Source organism: Talpa europaea, assembly GCF_964194135.1.
Source record: "Talpa europaea genome assembly, chromosome: 4".
Taxonomy (NCBI): domain Eukaryota; kingdom Metazoa; phylum Chordata; class Mammalia; order Eulipotyphla; family Talpidae; genus Talpa; species Talpa europaea.
The window spans coordinates 3,587,616-3,612,582 of record NC_140070.1 but is presented as its reverse complement, the minus strand read 5'-3'; the positions used below and the strand labels follow the sequence as shown (position 1 = coordinate 3,612,582).

The 24,967-nt window shown below is 38.6% G+C and overlaps 1 protein-coding gene across 6 annotated transcripts in view; it reads left to right on the top strand.

Moving 5' to 3' along the window:
- Window positions 1–21,497: 21,497 nt before the first annotated feature.
- HMBOX1 (homeobox containing 1) overlaps window positions 21,498–24,967 on the top strand; it is a gene marked incomplete at both ends in the record, with an annotated part of 85,553 nt that continues 82,083 nt past the window's right edge. For all 6 annotated transcript variants that reach the window (XM_084231674.1, XM_084231671.1, XM_084231673.1 and 3 more), the window contains one exon: window positions 21,498–21,520. In XM_084231674.1, the coding sequence (XP_084087800.1) occupies window positions 21,498–21,520 (23 nt within the window). The remainder of the gene's footprint in view (window positions 21,521–24,967) is intronic.

The window sequence follows — 24,967 nt, the reverse complement described above, 5'->3', positions numbered from 1 at the left end:
TAGTGATGGTCAGGAGAAGAAAAGGTGAGGAAAAATAGAGTGCTAATGCTGTCCCATTGTTGATTCTTAATTCTCCCTTGGAAAAATGGTAAATATGAAAGGACCTTTCTTTTTCACACAACCAACTATAATTATCTCTTAAAGAGTCTAAATAGTCTTTTTTTAATGTTTCAATAGATATATAAACAGATCTATAAACTCCCGTACTCCCGTTTATATCCTTCTGAACCTTGCTGATTATGGAAATCAAAAGTGGGTGATGTCACCTTTTTTTCCTCCCCATTTTCTCTTAAGGGAAGAGTTGCTCACACTACTTTAGGATATGCCCTATAGGTTTATGCTAAGATTATTACTAATCTTATGTTTATGAGCAATTAAAAACAACATTCTCTAGAGATACAGAGATAAATTACAAACACATGGATATAACATTGTAAATATATTCTATGTGTTAAATATCCAAACTGTGGTCATAATAGAACTAATTGATCATTATTGTCCTTTTTGCCTTTTGGAAACTTCCTCTATATACTTTTTCTCATATAGCAAGATTCAGCTATACTCTAAAGTATGTAATTATCCTCCGTGAGAAATGAAAGATAAGTGGTTCCCAAGGATATATTCCATACTTTGAGCTAAAAAGAGAACGATTTCATGTCACGTGTGACAAACACTATTGCTTCACGAATCCACATGTTTCAGGCACAGAGAAAATGAGCTTTTGAATATCTGAACGTTAGATGATAGAGTCTCATCCATTATAAATTTATGCATTACAGAGGATTAAAAAATAGCACAACCAAGGATTCTTTTAAAAAAGCCAAATTAAGGGACTTGGGGCAAGAAAGATAGAAAATATCACTGTTACCGTGCTTAAGGTATATTACTGCGCCTTCTTTGTTTTACACTAAGGGAGACGAGGTAGGGTATGAGACAGTGAGAGTCAAGAGGTGGAATGGAAACATCCCATCTTCTTCCTTCTCTATTTTTTCTCTCAGCTGTTGTTGCATCATCTTTCAGTCACCCAGACTCTCTCCCTGGAACTGGAGAAAGATTGACAAGAGGAGGAGACGTAAGATCGATAGTGAGGATGGTTATATGGGAAAGTATAACCTGGCTCTGGAGGATTGGCAGGGGGTGCAGCATTTCTAAGCCCTTTGGGTTGTGGTCATGAGTTTGTTGTCTACTCATTGACATTCTTTTCTCATTAACAGTTAACCATTATTTCTAACCTGTTCTTTCCAATTTTACCTTTAACTCTAAGGAAAGTTACTCTTTTTTTTTTTTTTTAAAGATTTATTGATTTATGCATACAAAAACTGGGGTACATGCCAGAGGTGCAGTGCAGGGGGTGAGAGGATTCTCCAGAGACAGAGCGGGAAACAGAACAGGCAGGCTGTCTGGAATACACTACTGAGGGGAGCAGGGGGCAAGACTTAGGAGAGTTCTGCTGAGCCATGTGGGTAGCTCCCTGGCTGGCTGGGGATCTAACTCCTGTTGCAGAGGCTGCAGGTAGCTTCACAGTGCTGACGCCTAACCCCTTGTGCCACCAGGGAGGCCCAGCAAAGTTATTCTTATGTATAATACAACATTATCATTTTATACAATACTTGCTGTAAACCACACAGATTCATAAGCCAAAGACACCCAATCCTTAGATCAGTCTGTATGTGACATGGAATATTCTTATTCATGGCTTTGAAATTTTCTGCAGAAAAAGAATGTCTTTTTTTCTTTGTGAAAATAGAGCAAAACCATATAGATTTTCTTGACTCACAGTAGCTACTGGTGTATAAACCTTAGAGGCTGGAGACTTTGTCTTTGTATCTGCCATGATGTTTTGTGCCAAGTAGAGGCCTAATATTTATTAAAAGCAAGACTTTTTTTCATTGTTTAGTGTTCTCTGTGTGTTAAAAAAAGGAGGAATAAATGTGTTTGATAGCCAAGAGTGGCGTCAATTTTTAAAGTGTCAACTGAAATAATCACTGCTGTGAAGTGAACTCAGAGTTTAGCAAGCGAAAAATTTAGTTAAGAGATTTTTCAGACCCAGGCAAGGAGACCAATGTCAGCCTTCTCTGAGTGACTGGTCCCCGCCTCGGGGTGCAGACCTCGGTTTATGTCGCTAAGTTACATACACAGAAGGAAAACGTAATTGTTTTTCTTAACAAGGGAAAAAAATTTAGTTACACTTTCATTTAACTGAAGGAGGCTGGTTTCTAACCAACTTAACTGCTAAACTTAACTGCCCATCACTTCAGAGCTGTCCCTTGATCTTACAGTGGGCAGAAGGCAGAGCTCTCTGGACTGGGAAGATGGGAGGACCAAAGGCAATTTGAAGCTCCCGTTCTAAAAGTGCCGCTGTAGATGTGAGGGCCCGCAGGCCAACTCTCAGTCTTCTGCCTGTGATTCACAAACACAACAGGCCCCATGGCAGTGTTTCTCCCGTGCGGTTGGTCACAGCAAAAATCATTCTGCTACTGACACCTCTTCTGGAGGTGGCCCAGGCAGGCTGGAGGGAGGCATCTTCCTATGGAGCAAGAATTCTTCTTAGTCCACAAAAGTGTGATAATCAAGAGTTTTTTTGAAGGCAACTGAAACACTTAAAAACAGTAGAAAGTGCTGTTTAAAGGTGAAGTGTTTCTCCTCATCTGTTCGTTTTTGGCCCTCAGTATATTGTGCCACGTAGTTTTATTTTGCCCTGTCCTTTCTCCCACGGCCCCACCTTACTCACAGTTCTTTCTGTTGTACCTCAGTAATTAAATGGTTTCAACAGGGGTGTTTCACTTGAGTCTCTGTCAGTTTCTCTCTGCGTTCACCCCTTGTCCATTATTAACATTACCTTCATTTAATTAAAACTAGGAAACTGGGTTTTGCTTCAGATGAGCACAGTAGAGTTCTTACGTGACTGATTTCCCAGGCCTTGTCAGTCCCCCATATTTCAGATTACAAACTTTCCTATCTGTTCCGCACCCTGATGATTGGGAATCTATAATGTTAGAATGAAAAAGCAGTGTTAAAATGTGACCTTGCACAGTTAACCTCACTCAGCTGGCTTTCTTTATCTGCAAAATTGAGAGAATTAATGTCTGCCCTTGAACCTAATAGAATTTGTTGTGAGTACAAAATTAAACAAAGCATTGTAAGCTGCGAGACCTCTGCAACTTTAAGATTTTATGTGGATGAGGTTTCTGAAGTGCCACTTAGAAAAGACTACGGTAAAATAAAATAGTGACGCTCCTTTAAGGGTTCTCTCTCCAGATTTTCTGTAGTAGCCTCTTTACCCTTTATGGAAACTTAATGCACCTTTAGGGCAGGTATCACCACCTTCATAAATTCTTTCTCTGATCTGAATTAAAAGCGTTATCACCCCTCTAGTATATAGGTGACTTGACAACTTTTTAATGGACATAGCTATTCCCTTATTTTCACATTCTTTTCTGTCTACTCCCTATTCCTGAGTGAAACATACAAATAATGAAAATAGTCATTAAATTAGGGCTGTAGTTACTTAAACCTTAATGTGTCTCTGTGGTCACAGAGGGAACCTGCCCGCATTCTTGGACGCTGGGCTTCAGGTCCGCTTCATCCGTGCAGCTCTTCCTTCAGCTTCACACAGTCTGCCCCACACGTCTTTCATACATGACGTTGCCTTTGCTGAGAATAGTGTTCACTTTCTTTGCATGATATCTGTCCTTCAGAGCTGAGCTATGTTAATTCCTAAGGGAATGTTTTTCTGACATGTTGAACACATTGCATGTTCTTACAGCACCGGGTACCCATCACAGCACTTACTGTAAGTGCAGCTTTGCCATTTATTTGTAGAATTATTTAAATAATGACTCACTAACCTGAAGCTTCATGAAGATAGATACTCTGTTTGATCTTGTTCTCTATTATATCCCTATTACCTAAGGTAGTCTGCAACACACTTGTCACTTAATATTAAATGGGTGGATGAATAATAATCCACAAAAATCACCTGGCAAACATTGGACCAGGAGTTCTGGATCCTTATTTTCTGTATCTACTGGCTTACATCTGACTTGGAAATTTCTTGTAACCTTTCTATACCTGTTTTGGTATCTGTAGAACTGAAGGTGAAGATATTTTGAAGAGTATAAAGAGCTACTTGAATGTGAAATTATATTAAATAGCTAATGATACAAATGGAAGGTTGCGATGAATACAAAGTAGACTATATGGGCCTTGTCCTGTAAACCACAAAAGTTGCATTTCTTGTTGGATTTTAATCTCTAGTTCTTGTATATTCGACCTCTTATATTAGAAATGTTATCTCTCACTATCCATCATTTGGGGTAATGGATGTCTTTTATTTCCACTTGTGAAAAACATGAGCTACAACTTTGCCTAAGACCAGCCTGCAAATTCCTTTCCCTTTATGGCCTACCAAGCCCTATGAGGACCCCATCTTCCGCAAGTGGCTTATCTATATTTTTGTAATTACCTAATGCTGTGTGCTGTGAGGCATTGTATGTTACTTTATCTCTGGATAAAATGGAATAGGAACACATCAGTTAATTTATTTGCTTGCAAATTGAATACTTTGTTGCATTTTTGGTCCAGAGTAAGATACCCTCAACTTTGAAAACAAATTCTCTATACTTGGTCATCCCATAGTATTTTACTGCCAGCCTATTAAAATATTTTTCTGTTCTCTTCCTCTCTGCTTTCTGTTCCCAGTTTTTCTTACCTTCACCCTTTTTTATTCCTCTAATTTTTCTTCAACTTCAACAATCTGGGTTGCAGGGGAAAAAAACCTGGCACTTAATCAAGAACATGATCTCATTGCTTTCAATGGCTTAGAAAAGAAACATTTTAAAGCAGTTGAAAGATTTCACTTTGGAAAGTAGGTACTGCATAACTAAGTGTGTTGGTTCCCAGCAGAGCCTTGAGTAACCTTTTCCCAGCCATCCTCATGTTTTTTCTCTTCTACTTCCTGTTCAGTGAGCAATAGCCTACACTTAAAACAAAAATCCTGTAAGACTTGCCTTTTGGCTCTCCTGCCAGAGTGGTGTTTTCTGTTCTTTCACTCTGCTACACAGTACTTTTATGTTTCTGAGGCCCAATTGTTGCTAGGCCTCATCTCTTATATAGATAGAGCGTGTAACTGGCAGTGCCTTCCTGCCAGTCCCAGCCCTGTTGTTGCCTTAAGTAGTCTCCTAGGCCTTGTGGATTGTAACAAGGATTTGAATTGTATCAAGGGTTGGGGAACAGAAGTGAATATTCTTTTCTTACAGCTTCCTTGGAAAGACTCCTCTCCCCAAGTCACCCTAAAAGCTGGTGTGCTTTGTCACTGCCACTGGGTCCTCTGTGAGGGATAGTGGCCATGCCAGCACTGCTCTCCTTAGTGCCTTCAGAGTTGCAGGGCTCAGACAGCTGTCCCCTCCCCCCCATCCACACTTTGTCCCCAAGCTCCAGAGCTCAGGATTTGTGCTCACTAACAGTCTCTCTTGAAAAGGTTTCTTATCATTTGTATCTACCCTATGCTCTGCTGGGCCCCAAACCAGTTCAGAGAGGCAGATGGAAAATGACACCATGCTATCTCTTCCATTGTCCTTGTTTTGTTTCACTCTCCAGCTCATGCCCTTTCCTGCTGAAATTTCCATCATATATGAGCTGAAGGCAAAATACAGTGTGTGTTGTGGAGGGTTTGTCATACTTGGGATCAACTCAGCCAACATGTTACACTTGCTTAAACTGAATTTCACCTGCTATAAATTCAAAAGCAACAAAAATGTGTCCAATGCAAAGTCCCGGAGCACCTCCATCCCCCAGTCAGCGAGCAGGTTCTCACCTGAGAGAATGGCTATTACCCACTTCTTGTACATCCTTCCAGAACTGGAAGGACATTTACTCATATATAAACAAGTCTCTGGATAGTTGCTTACATGTTCCCTACGCTCCGCCTCTTTCCTTCTTCCGTTCACTTGGAGAACTGTTGCGTATCAGTGCATAAGGAAACCCCCATGGCATGGGCATGTCATGACTTAACTGATCTGGTTCTTCAATGGTGGGCATTTACGTTATTTCTAATCTTACTGTAATAATGCAGCAAAGAATACCTTGCATGTAAGTTATTTTGCTTGTGTGTCTCTGAGGGATAACTACCCAGAGCTGGAATTGCTGCATTAAAGTTATAAAATTTGAACCCTGCTGATAAGGTTTTTGCTGCTGGTAATTTTTAGTTACTGAATTCTAAGGAATTTTTGTTTTGTTTTTTTTGGTTTCTAGCTTATAGTCTGGACTCCTCCTTTTGGTGAGCTGGTTTTAAAACCACCTCATTTTATTTGTTGATTTCTCAGACAGTGCCTAGGCAACAGAAATAATTGAACCAGGTGTAAGGGAAAAAATACTTAATTTTTCTTTTCACATTTATATGGAGGTATAGGCATCAAGAATTATTTATTTCTCTGGCTGGAACAATTGACAGCCTATCTGGGTGACACACGGCAGCTAATATTTAGTGTCTTGAGATGACAGGGACTGTGGTGACCTGGAGCCTGGGGAGCTCCGGTCGTGGGGCCAGTGCTGTCCCTCTCCAGTCAGGTGTGGCCACTTGGTGACTCAGTGGTGACAGATGCTGCCATTTTTTTTTTTCTTTAAAAGTAAGAGCTTCCATCTTTCATATTCAGTTTCCTGCCTTTTAAAGACACGTAAGCCAACTCTCTCATCCTCCAGTATACACTGTAGGCTGTGGCGCTTCAGAGGGGACTCCTTGGCCTGTTCCTATAGCTCTGACTCCCATGGCCTCTAGGTCCTTGTCGTCCGCTGCTTTCTAGGTATTGCCTCTAGAAGTCCCATTGATTTTTTCAGTTCTGCATACCACTGTCTAGCCTACTAGATATTTATTTGTATTTTTCTTTTTCCTTGGTGTTTCCAGTCACAGTGTACAGAACCATGATTCTAATACCACATTTCTATTCATTTAGTCACTGATGACTCTAATAAGCATTTCTACTGTAGAGGCATACACTGTTAGAATTTTAACAGCCAGGACAGAATATACTGGTAATCATTATGTTTGCTCCATGATTGCTACTGGGATTCTTTCTTGTCATTTGTGGAGGCAGGGCGATCATGATCATAGATATTAGTTAAATATTAGGTGAATATTAAAGAATGTCTGAAGTCATCACTCATGGCCTTCTTTGAATGTGGTTTATTTTAAGAGATACTGGAAGAGAAATTAAAAGCTTGAGCCAGGGCCTCCCGGGTGGTGCAGGCAGTTGAGCGCCACACTGTGGAGCTGTCCGCAGCCTCTGCAGTGCGGCCGGCGAGAATCCCACATCGCGCAGCCTGCTGCTCCCCTCAGCAGTGTATTTCGTCAGTCTGCCTGTTCTGTTCCCCGCTGTGTCTCTGGTGGATCCTCTCACCCCCATCCCTGCACATCTGGCCTGTACCCCAGTTCTTACATAAATAAATAACTCTTTAAAAAAAAAAAAAAAGGCTTGAGCCAGAGTCTCCAAATATTCATGATTCCCACTGGATCGAAAACTCTTACTTCGTGGACCTCTGCTACTACATGTTCCTTTATTGCATTTTTCAGAATTTCCAAGAGTATATAGTATTGCCTCACCTTAGTCCATCAAAAGTGACTCAGCTTTTGGGAGAGACAAGTAATTCCTTTAAGGTGGTTATTAGACACTATTATTTTTGATGTTGATTTTTCTCAAGTAGTCAAAGTCATTTATTCATAATTATGCTAGTTAGAAGGTTGTTAGGAAAAGCTGTAACAAATTGAATTTGGGGGGAGGGAGGAAACTTGGGACAGTGAGTTCTTACAGTTAATAGAAGGGAGCAAGACTTACCAAGTTGCTCTTCAGAGAGAACTATCTTCCCAGCTGTGAAACTACTTATTCATCGCAGCTTTCTAAATCATCTCCGGTGTTTTCACTAGTGTATTGTAGTTCACTAACTGATGCTGCCCCCAAACCGCTTTTACCCTAGAATGCAGTAGCATTTTACAAAGATTAATGCGTCAAGCTTAAAAGGTGGTAAGGAAACTAGCATTTCTGGGTGCCTGCTTTAGGAACCTGCAGCCCCTTTTAAACTGTGTCTTAGTTAATCCTAATAGTGACCCCTTGAGGTAGATAACATTGTTTGCAATTCACAGAGGAGGAAACTAGGGCTTAGCAAGATTAATAAATTGGTAAAATATCAACTGTTAACAATGAGTAAAATGTGTTTTGTGCTGTTTTACCCTCCCTTTACATTTTAAAAAGGTTATTGTGTTAACTGTGTGTAACAAGGATAAGAATGGTGATGGAAAGGGTAGTTGGAAACCATGGCATTAAACAGCAGAAAGAGAAGCTTTCAAGCAAGAGGGGCAGAAGAAGGGTGGGAGAGAAGGTCACAGAGAAGACAACCCGCTGGCGAGGGTCCTTGGCACTGCTGGGTCGTGCAGGCTTGTGTCATTATAGTTCAGCATGTAAAGAGTAGCTATTTCCAGCTGTAAATTTCAGCTAAAATGATGACCTGTCAGTTATGTGTTGAAGTTAAAACATTAAGTATTTGGGGAATTTTAAGAGTGAATCATTTTCTGCCTTTCATAGGGGTTAACTTTTATATGGTTATGCTTGATAAGCATATCAAATCTTTTATTTATATATAAGCTGTTCAAAAGAAGTAATAAAGAGCATGGGATACAGATTACAGTACTTTTTTTATGCTGGTTAGACCTAATGTAAAATAATTCAAAACTGATTTGAGTCAGGAAATTATTGCAAGGATTGAAGAAGCCTTGCTACCTGTAATTGGATACAAATCTGTATGGAGGGCCTTCTGCGAGGTAGTTGTGTTTGGTAGCATGTATCGATCACAGCTGTGGATGGGGCTGCAAAGTTTAGCAAGAGAGAAATTTAGTGAAGAGGTGATTGATTCAGTCCCAAACAGGGAGACCGACAACCACCTTCTCTGAGTGACTGGTCCCCACCTCAGGGTTTGGGCTTTGAGGCCTGGGGTTCTGTAGGTAAGTTACACAGAAGAAATACATTGTTTTTCTTAACAATTTTCAGTTAACTGAAGGAGGTTATTTTCTAGCCAACTTAACTGCTAAAGGAGAAGTCCTGCCCGTCACTTCAGAGCCTTTCCTGATATTGCAGTGGGCACAAGGCAGAGCTATCTGTGTTGGGAGGATGGGGGATTGTAAAGGTCAGGAATGGACACAGTGCAGGTTTTCTGATCCAGCAGACCAGGTAAAGGAGGAGTCAGAGTCCTCAGGTCTTTTATGGTTTTTGCAGGTCTTTTATTGGGATTACCAGGTACACGGCAGGCAGGGGCACTGGAAGCCTGCCAGCCTCCCGGCCCCCAGCAAGTCTTTACTCTTTCTGGGCTCTCCGGCCTTCTCTCTGCTTCTCTGCTCTTGGCTTCTCTTTCAGCTTCTTCTGCTGCTTTCTCGGCTTCTGCTGGTGTTCCCGTGATGCTGCCCTTAAAAGCCCAGTCGAATCCCATCTACCTATGCCCACACCCTACTCCAGGTGCCCGCCATCAGGCATGCATTCAGGACCACAGGGTTCCGTCATCTATCCTGATGGCGGGAGGGCAGAAAAGCCTGGCATTTTTCCTTACCTTACAGGGACCAAAGGCGATTTGAATCCCTCATCCCAAAAGCGCCCCTATAGATGTGAGGGCGCGTCAGGCCAAATCTCAGCCTCCTTCCTGTGACTCACAAACACAACATGGCTGAGGTGTATAGACCTGTGGGGACATTTGCATTGTTTTCTCCTCAGAATTCTTTACAGTGAACAAGAATTACTGTTCTACTGACTCTTAATTTCCTGAGGTGGCCCTGGCAGGGAGAAGATAGGCATTTTCCTACAGAGCAAAGAGTAAAATTTTCTTTTCTTGGTCCATACATTTAATAAATAATTTAAAATATCAATACTATATAGTTCTGTGGTGCATTATAATTTATTATTGTCATGGTTTGAGAACTCATGAGCTTGTCAGTCGCTGAGGAAAAAATCAGAATAAGGGATGTGAAATGTACAGAGACTGTAGCAGATAAAATCGAGATAAGCCTTGTGGTTCTGAAGTAGAACACAAGTTCTTGGTGGGAATGGCCAGATCATGAAAACATAGAGAACGGGATGGGGGTGGGGAGGTGTGGAGAGAGAAAAGAGTGATTATCTGTAGCCCCAGGCTTTTAAAGACAGGAGTGTGAGAAAGTTGTGTGGTCCCCAACTAAGGTGGTGAGTGTTTTCTCACGATTGGAGATACTTTTTATCTCCATGATTAGAGATACTGTTTAGTCAGGCAATAAAATATATGAGGCCCTAAAATAGCTGTAGTAGACTTGGGGAATGCAGAAAATGGAAGAAGCTGTTGTTCTTGGGATGAATGTAGTCTTATGAATATTGGAATTTGACTTTGACCTTTAGTTATAAAATGTCTGATGATCTGCCACCTCCTCCTTATTTTTGAATTATATATAAACATATTCTCCTGAGATATGGCAGGTAAAATACTTCTCTTGCAATGGAGAGCATATGAATTCATCTTCTGCCTCTGCCTTCTTTTCTCCCTTTCAGCTCTCCTCTCCTGGTAAATTGAGAATGCTGCAAAGCTAGTCAGAAGAGTAGTTGATGATGCTCCCTCAAGTACGATTTAATGGATGCTGGGAATGTCCAAAAATAACGTCTCTCTATGGACCTGTTGATATTATCAGAAATTCTACCATTAGCAATTCATGCTGTTTCCTATTAAATTCGCTCATCCCTAGTAAAAATATTTATTTAATCCCTGTCTGGCCAGGATGGGGATTACATTTAGTATTTTTAATGAAAATTCCCAACTATAACAGTGGACTGTGGTGGGGCTGTGCTGCGTTGGTGGTGGCTGCGGAGTGGTGACACACACCTGAGGAGGTGGGATCCTGTGTTACTGACTCTCATACAGCGTTGTAAATCAGTGTTACCTTAATTTTTAAAAAATTACTTAGAAGTAACTTTTGAACTATAACTTCCTGTAGGGTAAGGAAAAATGTCAGGCTTTTCTGCCCTTCCGCCATCAGGATAGATGACAGATCCCTGCGGTCCTGAATGCATGCCTGATGGCGAGCACCTGGAGTAGGGGGTGGGCATAGGTAGATGGGATTCACCTGGGCTAAGACTGGGCTTTTAAGGTCGGCGTCACGGGGACACCAGCAGAAGCCAAGAAGCAGCAGCAGCCGAAAGAGAAGCTGAAGAGAAGCCGAGAGAGAAGCAAGAGAAGCAAAAGCCGAGAGAAGGCCCCTTTGACTGGTCTCCCTATCTATAATCCCAAACTTCTCTGATTACATGAGCTCATACTTTACCCTTTGCTCTTGCAGTTCGATCGATGTTGTCCTTGGTGCTAGTCTCTGATCAAAATGGACAATTTCTGCCTCAAAGTCTTGGATCTTGAGTGTTCTCTCCCCCTGTATTTTCATGGTTTACTTCCTAACTTCAAGTCTATATTCTGATTTAACTTTCTCAATGAGGTTTTCTTTGAGCTTCCTGTTTAACCTTGTGTCCCCACCCACCCACAATCCTTAAATTCTTTCCCGGCTTTAATGTTCTCTATTGTACTTGTTACAATCTTTAAACTAAACTGTGTGCTTGACTTAAAAAAGAAATTTTGCCTGTCTTCCACCCCAAGAATATAAGATCTTTATCAGCTGGGATTTTGTTTTGTTCACTGTTGTTTCCCAGTGCATGGCATATAATAGGTGCTCAGTAAATACTTGTTGACAGCATAAATGCATGAATGCAGGTTCCTGTAGCATTAGGCATAAAAAGAAGCACCTGTTAGTCAAGTGGATACCAAACAATTATCTCATTGAATAGTTTTTCTTAAAATATATTAACAAATTTATATTAACAGAATATATTAGCAAATTTTATTTTTCCTTCTACAAAAAATACGTAGGGTCAAATATAGACAGTTTCTATTTGTACATTTATGACAATTCTGAGCTCTTAATGAAAACTTCAAGTGACATGATTTAAATAGACCCTAAGTTTCTGCATGACTGACTACAATTTTTGCTTTAATTTATTGGTAAATTGATGTAAGTACTGTCTTGGGAGTCAGGGCTTCTGGTTGCTGTTCCCAGGTTTTTTTCATCTATAAACTGAGGTGATTAGAAAACATTGTTAACATCATTTCTAGCCTAATATATGATTCACCTTATCTAGCTTAATGAAATTTCTTATTCCAGTTCTGTAATTATTTAATTTATTAAACAATTGGGAAATTTCTGGGATACAGGAAATGCAAAATGAGAAGGAAGATATTTTGTCTTCCTGAAATGCAAAACCACAAGTTTTTCCTTTGGAAGTGTTTGTCATGTATTATATGCTTTGCCTACGAAAGAGAGTAGTAGTTTCAAAGTCACATGAATGTTTGAGCAATAAATCAGGGTATCTGGATTGGTGCTGTGAGTAAATTGTTATATTTCCATGTCAAAATATTCTATATATATGCCAGTAGGAGTGTCTTTTTTGCTTGTTTGAGGCCAGTGCATAGTTAGTTCCTTTTATAAATGATATTCATAGACTCCTAAAATTATAATGTTGGTATTTGACCATTCAGATGTTAAGTTTTTGTGTTGTTGTGAACTTTGGAAAACTGTCATTGGTGAAGCAACGTGGAGTGTTAAACTCATGAATTCTCAGTCGGGTATTTCTCACTAAGGAGGTGCTGAAGTCCTAGTAGAGTTCACCTCCAAGGGCAGGGTAGATTCCATGCTGTCAGAGGGCATCCATGTGATTCAGATTCACAGTAGGAGTGGAAGTACTTAGGTTACACCTCTCCTAACTGACATGGAGAGAGACTTCTGTCTGCTAGAATGTATTTGTGCTGAGACTCAGTAGGATGAAGCAGGGTCATGTGTAACTTAACAGTAACACCCAGTGGGAGTAGAGCACATGGAGACTTTTACAGTAGGGAATGCTGAATAATACACAGTAGCTGCTCCATAGATGTGGAGCAAAAATCTGAAAATCAAACCACAGAGTATACACCTGCAACCCTTTCAGAAAGAAAATAGTGTCTAAACTGATGGTAAAAAGTGCTCTTGATCAGGGTCAGTACATTTGAGGCCACAACGAGAGGCAGAGATGGTGACTGAGCCTCTGACCTAAGGATACATATTTCCTAGTGTTTTATAACATAGTTCAGTAAAATTTACCAGTGAGCCGCTACTAATAATAGAGAGGTGTGTATTTTTATTTTAAAGTTATGTAATTACTTTAACATGGAAAAAAGTAGGGAACATGCTGAAACTTCCACGTATCTTACAGTGATAGAAAACTGGAATTCCTGCATTAGACTCCCATTTTCATGCTAGAGCCATGTGGTGGTCATGTGGCTCTTCTGACTCTGTTTGTTGATAAGTCTCCAGGATCATCTCGGAGTTAAACATAATAGAGACTTCAGCTGTCGTGTGAGTAGAGTTACCTGGCAAACATTTACAGTGCTTGCTATTGTGCCTCTTTTGGTCTAGGTATAGATAATAGACAACAGTGTCACAGGTAATAAGCAAAATATATAACATGCAAATAATGATGCATGCTTAGAAGAAAAGGAAAGCAAATATGAAATGATTTTGCCTAAAAAAATAATAAACAACTGGGCTGAAGGGCAGCCTGGATCAGGTACACCTCAGGTGTTTGCCCAGTGCTTCTTGAATGACTTGGAGCAGACTTGTGTCCCCAGGTATAGTATAGGCACCCAACAAATGACTTGCTTATGGTAGAAAGTGATATAATTTGAGCTCTAGAATGGGTAAACTAATAGTTTCCCTGCATTCTGTCTGTCCTGTTTATGCTGTCTGTCCAACTCTTGTGTTGGGGAGCCACCTTTTAAGAGAAGAAGGCAGTCAGGATAATGACAGATGAGGAAATATTTTCAGACTGGAATCTGGACAGAGGATATCGAGCATGGATGCTCTTTGCAATGATTATGTTAATATTTTTTTTAAGATTTATTTATTTTATAGATGAGCTGGGGTATAGGCCAGAGGCATGGGAGGGTGAAAGGATTCACCAGAGACAGAGCAGGGAGCAGAATAGGCAGACGGACTAAAATACACTGCTGAGGGGAGCAACGGGCGCAGCAGGAGAGGTCTGCGCGCCATGTGGAAATTTCCCTGGCTGGCTGGGAATTGAACCCGCGCTGTAGAGGCTGGGGACAGCTTCACAGCGCTGCGCTCAACCCCCTGCTCCATCAGGGAGGCCCTATGTTAATTTTCAAAAGGCTACTTTGTGGAAGAGTAAAGAAGAAATTTAGTCTCTATTGATTCAGCCAGACAAGTGAGTTGAAATTACAAGAAACAGTTTTAGAATCTATAAAAGGAAGACTTCATCATCAAAACTCTTTATTAGACCTCCCTGTCACTGGAATTATAGTAAAAGCTACACCAGTATCTATAGATCTATAAAATTTTAAAAGTACATGTAATACTTCTTTAGGAATAAAAATTTCCATGGCATGTGACATTCTTACCTCTAATCATGAACCATAAGTAAAATTATGCATCTTAGATATTTTAGTGGTGTATTGGTTGTTGTTGCACAGTGCCTATCACAATTCAACATTTTCTTCAGAGAAATGATAAAAAATAGTATCCCTAGTCTTCTATTGTGAAGAAAGGTGACATCTAACCTAAGTACTTCCACTGCACTTGTAGTGATTACAATAATGAAGGAAGTCCATTAACTGACCGTAGGTGAGTAGTCTGCTCTTAATTACCCACCACAAGGAATTGTGAGGTCCGCTTTGTGTGTGTCCGGCATTTACCCACTGACTGACTGGTCTCTGGGAAGTAGTACTTGTTATTTACAGTTTTAAGCTACATGAAGCATTATTTGAGAAATTAGTGTTCTAATCCAGATGAATTTTTAATTTCTGTAATTTCTGGTTCTGTTTTTCCTCACAAGTCACCAGTCATGCTGTACCCCAAATTCTCAAACCACAGCTAGATGTGTAAGGCCTAATTTATCTGGCATTGTTCAGGGGAGAAACATTTGGCCCAAGTGAAATACCTTCTGATTAACTTCCTCAAACGTGAACTTTTAACCATTTCAGCTTAAAAAAAAATCACCTTTTTAAAACAAGGATCCTAAAACGTGACTTTTTGATGAGTCAGCGTTATTATTGAGTGTCTCTATAATTAAATATTTGCTTTCATTTATATTATCCTTTCCTGACACCTGTCACTTTTTTCAGCGGTAGAGTATTTTAATAATATATACTCCCAAATATATTCTAAATTTCTATGTCTAATCTACTCTAGATTTGGAAACCAGGTAACGACGCTTGCTTAGTTAAAATAGTAATATATCCGGGATTGGCTTGAAAAGATCGTTGCAGCGGGAGCAGCGCTGTGGAGTTGTTAATTATTCAAGCTGAGTGATGGGTACATACGCATTTTCACCCTCTGCTTTCTGCTTTTGTACATATTTGCAACTTTTCATAAGTTTTTTTTTTTAAACAACATATGTAAAAATAGCTCTATATTAGACATATACAGGTCACTATTATTTTCAATCTTTTATCTTTGTAAGAATTCACAGACAACTTAATATTGTACTTAATAGTGTTTATCTTTGATCAAAAGGACTGAGATCAAAGGAAGGGCTCCATCTAGTCAAGAAAGGTCACGTCCTCATCTGTAAATTTAGAGTATTAATAGTATCTAGCTTATGGGGTAATTTGTGAACCTCTGTATTTTAACACCTTATTTTTGGTTAGTTTTATTTTAAATAGCTGTTTTAGATGGATAACACTGGGTTCTGTGTGAGGTGCTAAAAGAACAGCAAAGGGGGGGGCCCTGCCAACGACTATTTCAAACTGAGAATTCTTTTTTGGTTTCCAAATCTGGGCTTACAGGTCTCAGAATTGTTTGCTTCGTCTCTGTGGTTGCTCCCGTGGTGGCGCACTGGCTGCCTGTGTGCAGCCAGGCCGGCTCTTCGCCCTCTCCTTGGGCTTTCCTCTTCCAACCTTAATGCTCCCTGTTCCTTATTTCATTCTTCATGATTTAAATATTCTGCCCTTTCTGTGTTTACCATTATTGAGTGAAACAGATATATTCTGAACCGCACACTGTAACTTCATTTGTAAATCACCGCTGACATACTGGATTCACAATTAACATTTCCCGAAGGTGAGAGTATAAATTGCTGCCATTTGGGGAGGCAATTTGACAAAATCTATTTATCATATTTTAAAGCATGTATACTCTGACCTAACAGTTCTGCTGCTGGGAATTTATCCTAAAGATATACTTACACATGCCCAATGTATGAAGGAATTTTGAATGGTATCTGGGTGGGAGAGAAAAAAAAAAAAGGAGCTTGGGATAGGCTGAAATTTGAAATTCATCTTTTCCTTTGTTTTATGCCATTGCTACTTTTTATATTAAATACAAAAACTAGGGCAAAAAGAGCCTTCTTGCCACGTGTGGATCTGCAGGTTCTTATTTCTAGTGGGCTTTCTAGTATATTTTTCTTTATGGGTCAACAGAACCAGCATTTGGCTTCATTGTGCAAAGTGACTATCTAGGCCTTTCATTAACTAATCATTTGATAACTGAGTTCATTTCTAATAGTACAGATTTTTACAACTTTATCGTGTGTCTATTGCATAGATGCATTTCTCCTTCCTGACCTGTATTCCATGTACATTCATGTACACGCTTACACCCCCTCCCACAAATCCACACCCCTAGCTTTCCTTCCTACTCTATGACTTGTTGACCAATTAATTTTTTTCATGCTCATTTACTTAGCCACATGTATGTTAAGATACATTGTAACATACGTATATCTTAGCTATATAATGTACATCTTAGATATATATGTAATGCGTGTTTGTGTATGTATCTAGATCGCATGAGGCACATATAAAGGGATTTTTTAGCTGTAGTTTTTCTTTTAAAACACAACCATAGTCATTTGATTGCCTTTTGCTTTTCTCAGTGCTACAGTGTGAACATCCCCAAGTCACCTGTTGAAAACCTTTGTTTCAAAGATTGCATTGTGTTAGTCAAAGTATATTTGATTGAGTCCATTTCTAATAGTAGAAATTTTTACAATTTTATAATGTAATTTGTGTGACCATTCCTGTGTTGACTGAAACAACACTGTAGAGCAAGTCATGGGAATATACATGACAGCAAACATCCTTGTACATATTGTGTGATTACTTTAATTTCTTCATGATAGATTCCCAGGAGTAGGATTGCTAGGTTAAAGATACAAGGACTTTAAATTTTAACATTTGTTGCTAATTTCTCCCCAAAGGGATATCATAATTCTTACTGAGACCAAAGAAATATGACAGTATCCTTTCGAGAAGATATTACCAATCTCTTAACATTTTAAGTGATATTTCATTAAGCTAGTTGTTACTTCTCTGACTTTTAATAAGTTTGAATATTTTTGTGTAAAGTTGATAACTTTGATCTGCTCTTTCCCCACGACAGATAATTTTCCTGATTTAATTGCTTAATTTGCCTTTTTCTTAATAGGAAATTTTAAACTTTTTCTCTATCTTTTAAAGTATCTGCTCTCTTAAGAATTTTTTAAAGAAATGTCATCTTCTAAATGTTGTAGACTGTATTGCTGTCATTTTTCAAATTTCTCCTTACATGGAGTTTATTTTTATATATAAAATATAAGATAAATGTCTAACTTTTTACTAGATGATAGTTAGCTTTATTACCATTTAAAACGTTTTAGCCTTTCCTGCTGAATTAAAATTTAACCTGTGGTTTGTATAGTTTTTCGTATGTGCTGAAATCTGAGTTCTGCATTCAGTCTCACCTATGTGACTATTCCTGTGCCAGTGCCATATTGATTTGATTATTGTCTTTTGATTATATTCTGATATCTGGTCAGTATATCTGCCTTTTTTTTTTGGTGGTGGTTCTTGGATTTTCTGATTATAACTTTCAGATCTTATCTAAACTAAAAAACCTTTGAGGCTTATGTCTCAAAACAGTTATTCATTAATATTGGGGAAATATTACTAGTGTGAATGAAATGTTTTCTATGATGTTTCCTACTAAACTAGGAAAATTTTTTTTATTTTAAATGTATCATGTCTCTTTAATAAATTTCAGTTTTCTTTTACTAGAATTGCTTGTTTTTTTGGTATTCTATCAGATCATTAGCAAAAAGATATTTTCCCCTTGCATGCCAATATTTTAGCTATTTTATTTATTTGGCTAGCATACTGTTTGCTGTAATCTTCAAGTCAGAAATTACAAATGGGGTTGGTGGGATTAATTCCTAAATGTACTCATTTTTTGATATATTGAATAATAACATCCATATGGTTAAAATAAAAATTTCCTATAATCAGTCTCCCCCGCCCCCACTTGCCTCTAATTTATTTCCTACCCTTTTCTCAAAATAACCATTGTGGTCTCTTCCACAGATCATTAAATTTCAATATAGAAGCACGTACTTGATACAGATGTACATATACACATAAGCATGCGTATATATAACCCCCATGTATGTGTATATATGTACATATACACACATATACTCACTGTGTGCATACAATCTTAATTTTATTTGAATTGGTTTGGATGTTTTGCTGTTGAGTGCTTGCTTTTGTTCTTTTTTCCAAAAATGTTTAATTTTCTATTATTTTCCATAGTTTTTATTAAGGTGGCTGCTGAGTTTTACTTAATGCCTTTTCAGCTTCTGTTGATATAATCATTTGCATTTTTCTTCCTAATTCGTTGATATATTGGATTATGTTGAGTCCTAAAAAGTGAGCCACTTGTATTTCTGCAATAAGTTATGCTACAGGACTGGGCACCCCAAGGCCCCCCAAACCCGCCTGATCTCAATAGATTCTGCCATTCACCAGCTGAAGATAAAACATGCTCTAGTGCATAAGACCCTTAATGGAAAGGAACTTTAATACAATTAGTGTGCAATAAAGAGAAGAGAAGGGAAACAGGGGATAAAATAGTTTCCACACACAACACCCAAAGTTACCCATCCCCTCTTGGGTAGACGCCCAGGCAAACAGGACCGCTGAGACCCATAAGCCTGCCACAGTCTAAGGCACTTTCTGGAGGGGACCCATTGGAAAGGGGCCAGGCAAGTCTGGGATGAAAGGAGCAAAATCAAGATAAAGGCGGCGCCTGTTGTTAACCTCTTCAAGTGTCTCTCACCCATGTCTGTTTCGAGTGTTTCCTTCTGTGCTTCCAAAGTCCCGGTACAAGTCTGAGGCCAGGAAGCAAGCTCATCTTCTTCACATGGCTCTCCGCCCGGTGTGCCTCTCCTCCAAGTCTCCCCCTCGCTTGTTTTCTTCTTTTTCTTTCTTCTCCTTCCTTCCTTCTCCAGTCTCCTCTCAGCTTCTCGGCTCCACCCTTTCTGGGGTGGGTCAGGGAACCCAGAACATCCCCTTTACTTGGCGACCACCCTGTTACAGATATAGTAATAAATTATTTTTTATTCGTGGCTAGCCTCTGTGGTCTAATTCTATTTTTTTTATTTAGAATTTTTATATTTAACTTTTAAGTGAAATTGGTTATGTTTTATGTATTATCTTTGTTGGATTTAGTATTGAGTTGCTGTGACTTCATAAAAGAATTGGAACATTGTATTTTTTTTATGGTTTAATACTGTTAGCATTATATTTCTTTAAAGGTTGAGTTTGCTGAGAATGAAAACCCAACTGCTCTTGATGTCTTTCTCTCACTAGGTTTTTAATTACGTTTAACTTATGGTATGTGGTTTTCTAGTCTAGGTTATATTTCTCTTGGTTTAGTTTTGATATTTCCTACTTTACTGGAAAGTCATTGTTCTCTTTTAGGCTTGCAAATGAACTGCCGTGAAATTATGTTTGTCTTAGATTTGTTTTCTTAATTCTCTCCCATATTTTTGGTTGTGTTTGTTTTTTGATTCTGAATCGTGTTGGTTTTCTCTTTTTTCCACTCTTACTAGATTTTCTGGGTGGTTATTTAATCTTTCAAAGAGGTAGCTTGTGGGCTTGTGCTTTCTGTAACTTTTATATTAATTTCAATATATTAATATTGAATTAGTAGTATCTTTGTTCCTTCCCAGTTTATTTTTATATATTTTTTCAAATTTCTTATTGAGTCATCCCATTGTCTTTTAAAAATGTGACATCTTTAACACCGTAAATTTACTTCTAGCTGTGATTTGAGAGTTTAGGGTGAAGCACATTTTAACTGAATTTGAACAAGAATGGAATGTGTGTATTCACTAATAGTTTTGTGGCTTGGTATTGCTATTTGTCTGGGAACACAACCAGCAACATTTTCAGATTTTCTTTGTACATTATATCTTTTTTTTTTAGGCTAGGTATTTCTTAAGTCAGCAAGAACTACAACAGCAAGTTCATTAAAGCTATAATTTAGGATATGCAAATGTGAAGGGTTTCTAACTTTACCCTGTTCATTTCACATATATCATTAGTCACTGTTAGACACTTTGGTCTTGCTTAATATAATTCAGTGCTGAGTGTGTATTTGAATGTGAGAGCTTTTGACATCAACATTTTAAACTTTTGTCTAATTTATAATCTTAACTTTGAGTAAATGGAGATCGTTGCCTCTTTAGATTACGGTTTGAAACTGCTAATAAGTTCAGTCAGTAAAACATGATCTTTAGCTCCTAACCCATGAATAATAGATCTCATTTTTTGTGCAGATCTATGTCTGAATTGAAAGGGGTCAAAGTGTCTGAATGGTGAATAACACAGTCGAATGCTAATCTGAAGACAGAAGTTACTAGACTTATTCCCTTACTAACTCACATTGTACTCAGTAATCTGAAGGCATCATGGATATTCATCTCTTGTTTAAATTGGTAGTCATAGCCCCTGCTACTTGATAGTGTATGAAGTGCTTGATCACCACCATTTTTAAATGTTTTAACTTCTTTAGTAGCTCTTTGAAGTAGTTGTCTGTTATCCCTATTTTAAAGATGTCGAACTGAGACTTAAGATAAATTGTCACTCAGATTTGGCCAACAGTAAAATAAACAATATACTTGGAATTAGACACCAGAATTTGCCCCACAGTTAAGACCTTTAGCTACAATCATGCTGAAGTATGTTTTTATTTATAAGATTCTACATGAACAGACTGTACGGCTGTCACCCGAGTATGTCTATTCCAGCGCGTGTTTAAAATCTGTTTGCCTGGGTGGCATCTAATAACAAATTAAACAGCAGGGGTAGGACTTTTACTCCTTTTTCCAAGTGAGTAATATTGAAAGGTATCAGTAGTTTTTTTCTACTTTTTTTCATATTCTGCTTCAAACCAGTGTTTTATTTTAAAACTATAAAATAATTTTTAAGCGCATGATGAGCTGGTGTTTACTATGAATATCCTCAAGTTGTATCGGTAAAGGTTTCATTCAACCCTTGATTAACAAGTATTTCTGAATCTTGTCTTTGTTCTACAGAATGTTGAGTAACTCCGAGCATCTCTGGGAAGGCTTTTGATTCACCGCGTGTAAAGTATGCTCAGTTCCTTTCCAGTGGTGTAAGTGTCCAGTTCATCGCTTAAGTTTTATCTTCTCAATTGTAATGAAGTTATAAAATTGTCATGATCCACATTTGACAGCAGGCATTTATAGAGTTGAGTTTTTCATTGTCATGTGGTAAGGAATGAATTTTCAAATTATCAACTTTTTCTTTACCATTTGTGTTTTCAGTTTTAAAGTCTGGCATTAATTTTATTTTCTTTTTTTTTTAAACAGTATTTTTTTAATTAATTTATTTATTTATACAAGCACTGGTTACAGTCAGAAGCGCAGGAGGGTGAGAGAATTCACCAGAGCCAGAGCGGGTTGCAGAGCAGGCAGAAGGGTCAAAGTACACTGCTGAGGGGAGCAGCGGGTGGCAGGAGAGGTCTGCTCACCATGTGGGACCCTCGACCGGCAGCCGGGGATCGAACCGGAACTGCCAGAGGCTGCGGGCAGCTTTGCAACCCAGCGCTCAACCGCTGTGCCACCGGGGAGGCCCGGCATTAATTTTCAATGAAAAATAAAACCACTTCTTTTTTTTTTTAAAGATTTATTTATTTACTTATACAAGAACTGGGGTACAGGCCAGAAGTGCGGGAGTGTAAGAGGATTCACCAGAGACAGAGCGGGGAACAGAACAGGCAGATGGACCGAAGACACTGCTGCGGGGAACAGCGGGCAAGACAGGAGAGCCGCACCATGTGGCCAGTGGGGAATCAAACCAGCGCTGCAGAGGCTGCGGACAGCTTCACAGCGTTGTGCTCAACTGGCTGCGCCATTGGGGAGGCCCAGAATTACTTATTTTAAGCTGCTTAATAGTCTAGAAACTTGTGCAATACAGGGTTAGCTGTTGAAGAGAGCTAGTGTTAGAGTCCTTGTGACAAACACAACATTGGGCACAAGTTACCTTGATACTGCATTTCGTATGCAAACTCGCAGCACCTGCTCCCTTTCCCTTTACTTACTGGAGATAATGATGTAGGTAAGCCTATTAGCTAATGTAGTTGCTAGCCTCTCTTTGAAGTCAGGCAAAAAATACAAATTGAGATGGTGGTATGATGTTGAAAGATTTTTTTGTGCTAGGATATGTATGAACTGTAACCACTAGTTCATATTAAATAGGCCTCTGAATAAAAGTATTCCGGGAATTTCAGATATTAGAGAAGATAAAGTATCTATTAGCTCATTAAGTGCATCTTTAGAGTCTAATGTGGAGTGCCTTTAGCATAAGTATTTTCTAAAATTTGGTACAGACTACATTTTGATTAAATTCCTTCCGCTTTGGTTGACAGTTCTGTAATTCAGTAAGTAGACATTAAGATAGGTTTTCCTTACTATGTTGATTTTTCGTTAAATCTTTTTCTTCTCTCATTGACAATTATGTATCAAAAAGTCTCTGGAACAGACCCAAGAGATGTAAACTATAGTATGAGTTTCTGTAAGAAAATATGTCCTTGGGAAGTAAAACATCACTTTGGGCCTTAGTTTCCTCTTCTTACTATTTGCCACTATCCATTACAATATAAGCCTGATGAGGCCAGGAATTATTTGCCTGATTTGTTCCTTACTGCATCCTTTTTTGTAACTGGCACATGGCTGAATGAGTTATATTTGTCTAAATGATGTCCTATTCACAGATTCCAAATCTAATACGTATTTATAAGCTTACTTGGATTTTTGGATTTTTTTCCCCAAACATGCATAAGGTGACTCCAATAAAAAAATCTCAATCAGTGATAATTTAAAAATAACTATTGGGCCTCCCCAGTGGTGCAGAGGTTGAAGACTGGGTTGTGAAGCTGCCCGCGGCCTCTGCGGCGCCGGTTCGATCCCCGGCTGCTCCCCGGCCACCAGAGGAGGGTCCCACATGGCGCGCAGACCTCTCCTGCCGCCTGCTGCTCCCCTCAGCAGTGTCCTTCGGTCCTTCTGCCTGCTCTGCTCCCCGCTCTGGCTCTGGTGTATTCTCTCACCCTCCTGCGCTTCTGACTGTACCCAGTGCATGTATAAACAAAACAAACTAACATATAAATAAATAAAATTAAAAAAAAATAACTATTAAAGTGTGACTGGCACATTGAAATGTAACCCTAGTTTTCTCAGTATATTTATTATTAAAGGACATTTTTATAATGTTATCTATAATCATCGCCTCCATTCTTATGCTATAGTCAGTTCTTTTGATTTGAATTATAGACGCATTTTACCTTACTGTTGAGCTCTATCTCCAGTAAATCTTCATTTCTTAGTTTCTTGCTCTTTGTCATTTCTTACTTTAAGACTGCCACTTCTTTATGATAATAATAATGTGCCATAAATAGTAAAAGGGTCCTGAGTGCATCTTTCGCTGATGAATATAATTATTGACTCTAGAATGTATTAAATTATGCAGTAAATACCATGTATGCAAAGCAAAACTAATTTATGTCTAGACCATATTTTGCTTAGTCATTCTAGATAAAATAAAGAGCAGAATCAAGCTAAAGTGTTTTTTGTTGTTGTTCTTATCTAGTAAAACCTTACTAACTGTTAAGGCTTTACAAGTAAAGTAATAATGCCATTTTGTACATGTGATTTCAAGAATAATCATTTCTCTAAGCTTTAAACCTTTAATACATGTTTGTAGAATTTAGTTTAAGGATGTTTTGGACCTTATGCCTTTATCCAGGAAGGGATTAGGTACACATTCCAAGGAGGGATAGAATTGATTGTGAAATAGGTTTTCTATTATGGTCTGATTGATAGTATGGTCTTCTGGAACATCAGTTTATGAACTGAGCCATAATTCCTGAATCTAATTGTTCTTTTATGCTTTAAACATTGTCTGTGTTATTGCACTGTTGAAATTCTTTTCACATCATTTTCAATTATTGTTGGCCTGAGTCTGCATTCAGATTAGTAATTTAAAGTGAAAGATGTTCCTTATCCTGTGCCCAGTCCTTAATTTTCTTATGCTATATAAGAAAATTAATTCAGTTCCTACCTGGTATCTTTTTCTGTTATGAAAGAGCTGTATTATGGACTTAGATGACCTCTGTAGGTCATTTACTTCTATAATTTCATGATGTTATGCTTAAACTAGGTAAATTATAAGGAATAAAATTTGGAGATGGCAGAATATGTACCTTTGTGTAAGTTAATGCATGTTGCAATATTAGTCTTGATATCCAAGAAAGCCTCTAATCTTGGCATTTCTTATCAAGATATTATACCTTCGATGCCAGGCTATTTTTTGATCCTGCTCATTATGCCCTTATCATTCCACTCTGTAGTGATCCTACGTTCCATTCTCGCAATAGTACATGTTTTTAACTTTAAGTGTATCTTTGCAGTAGGGACTTCTCAGTGTAAGGCACTAAAGGGAATTTTGTTTTTACATCACATACAAGAACAGGATATATTGCAGGGGTTCGGAACTACTGGGACGAGGGATATGAACACTTCAGCGCTTTCTTCTTCACTCTGCA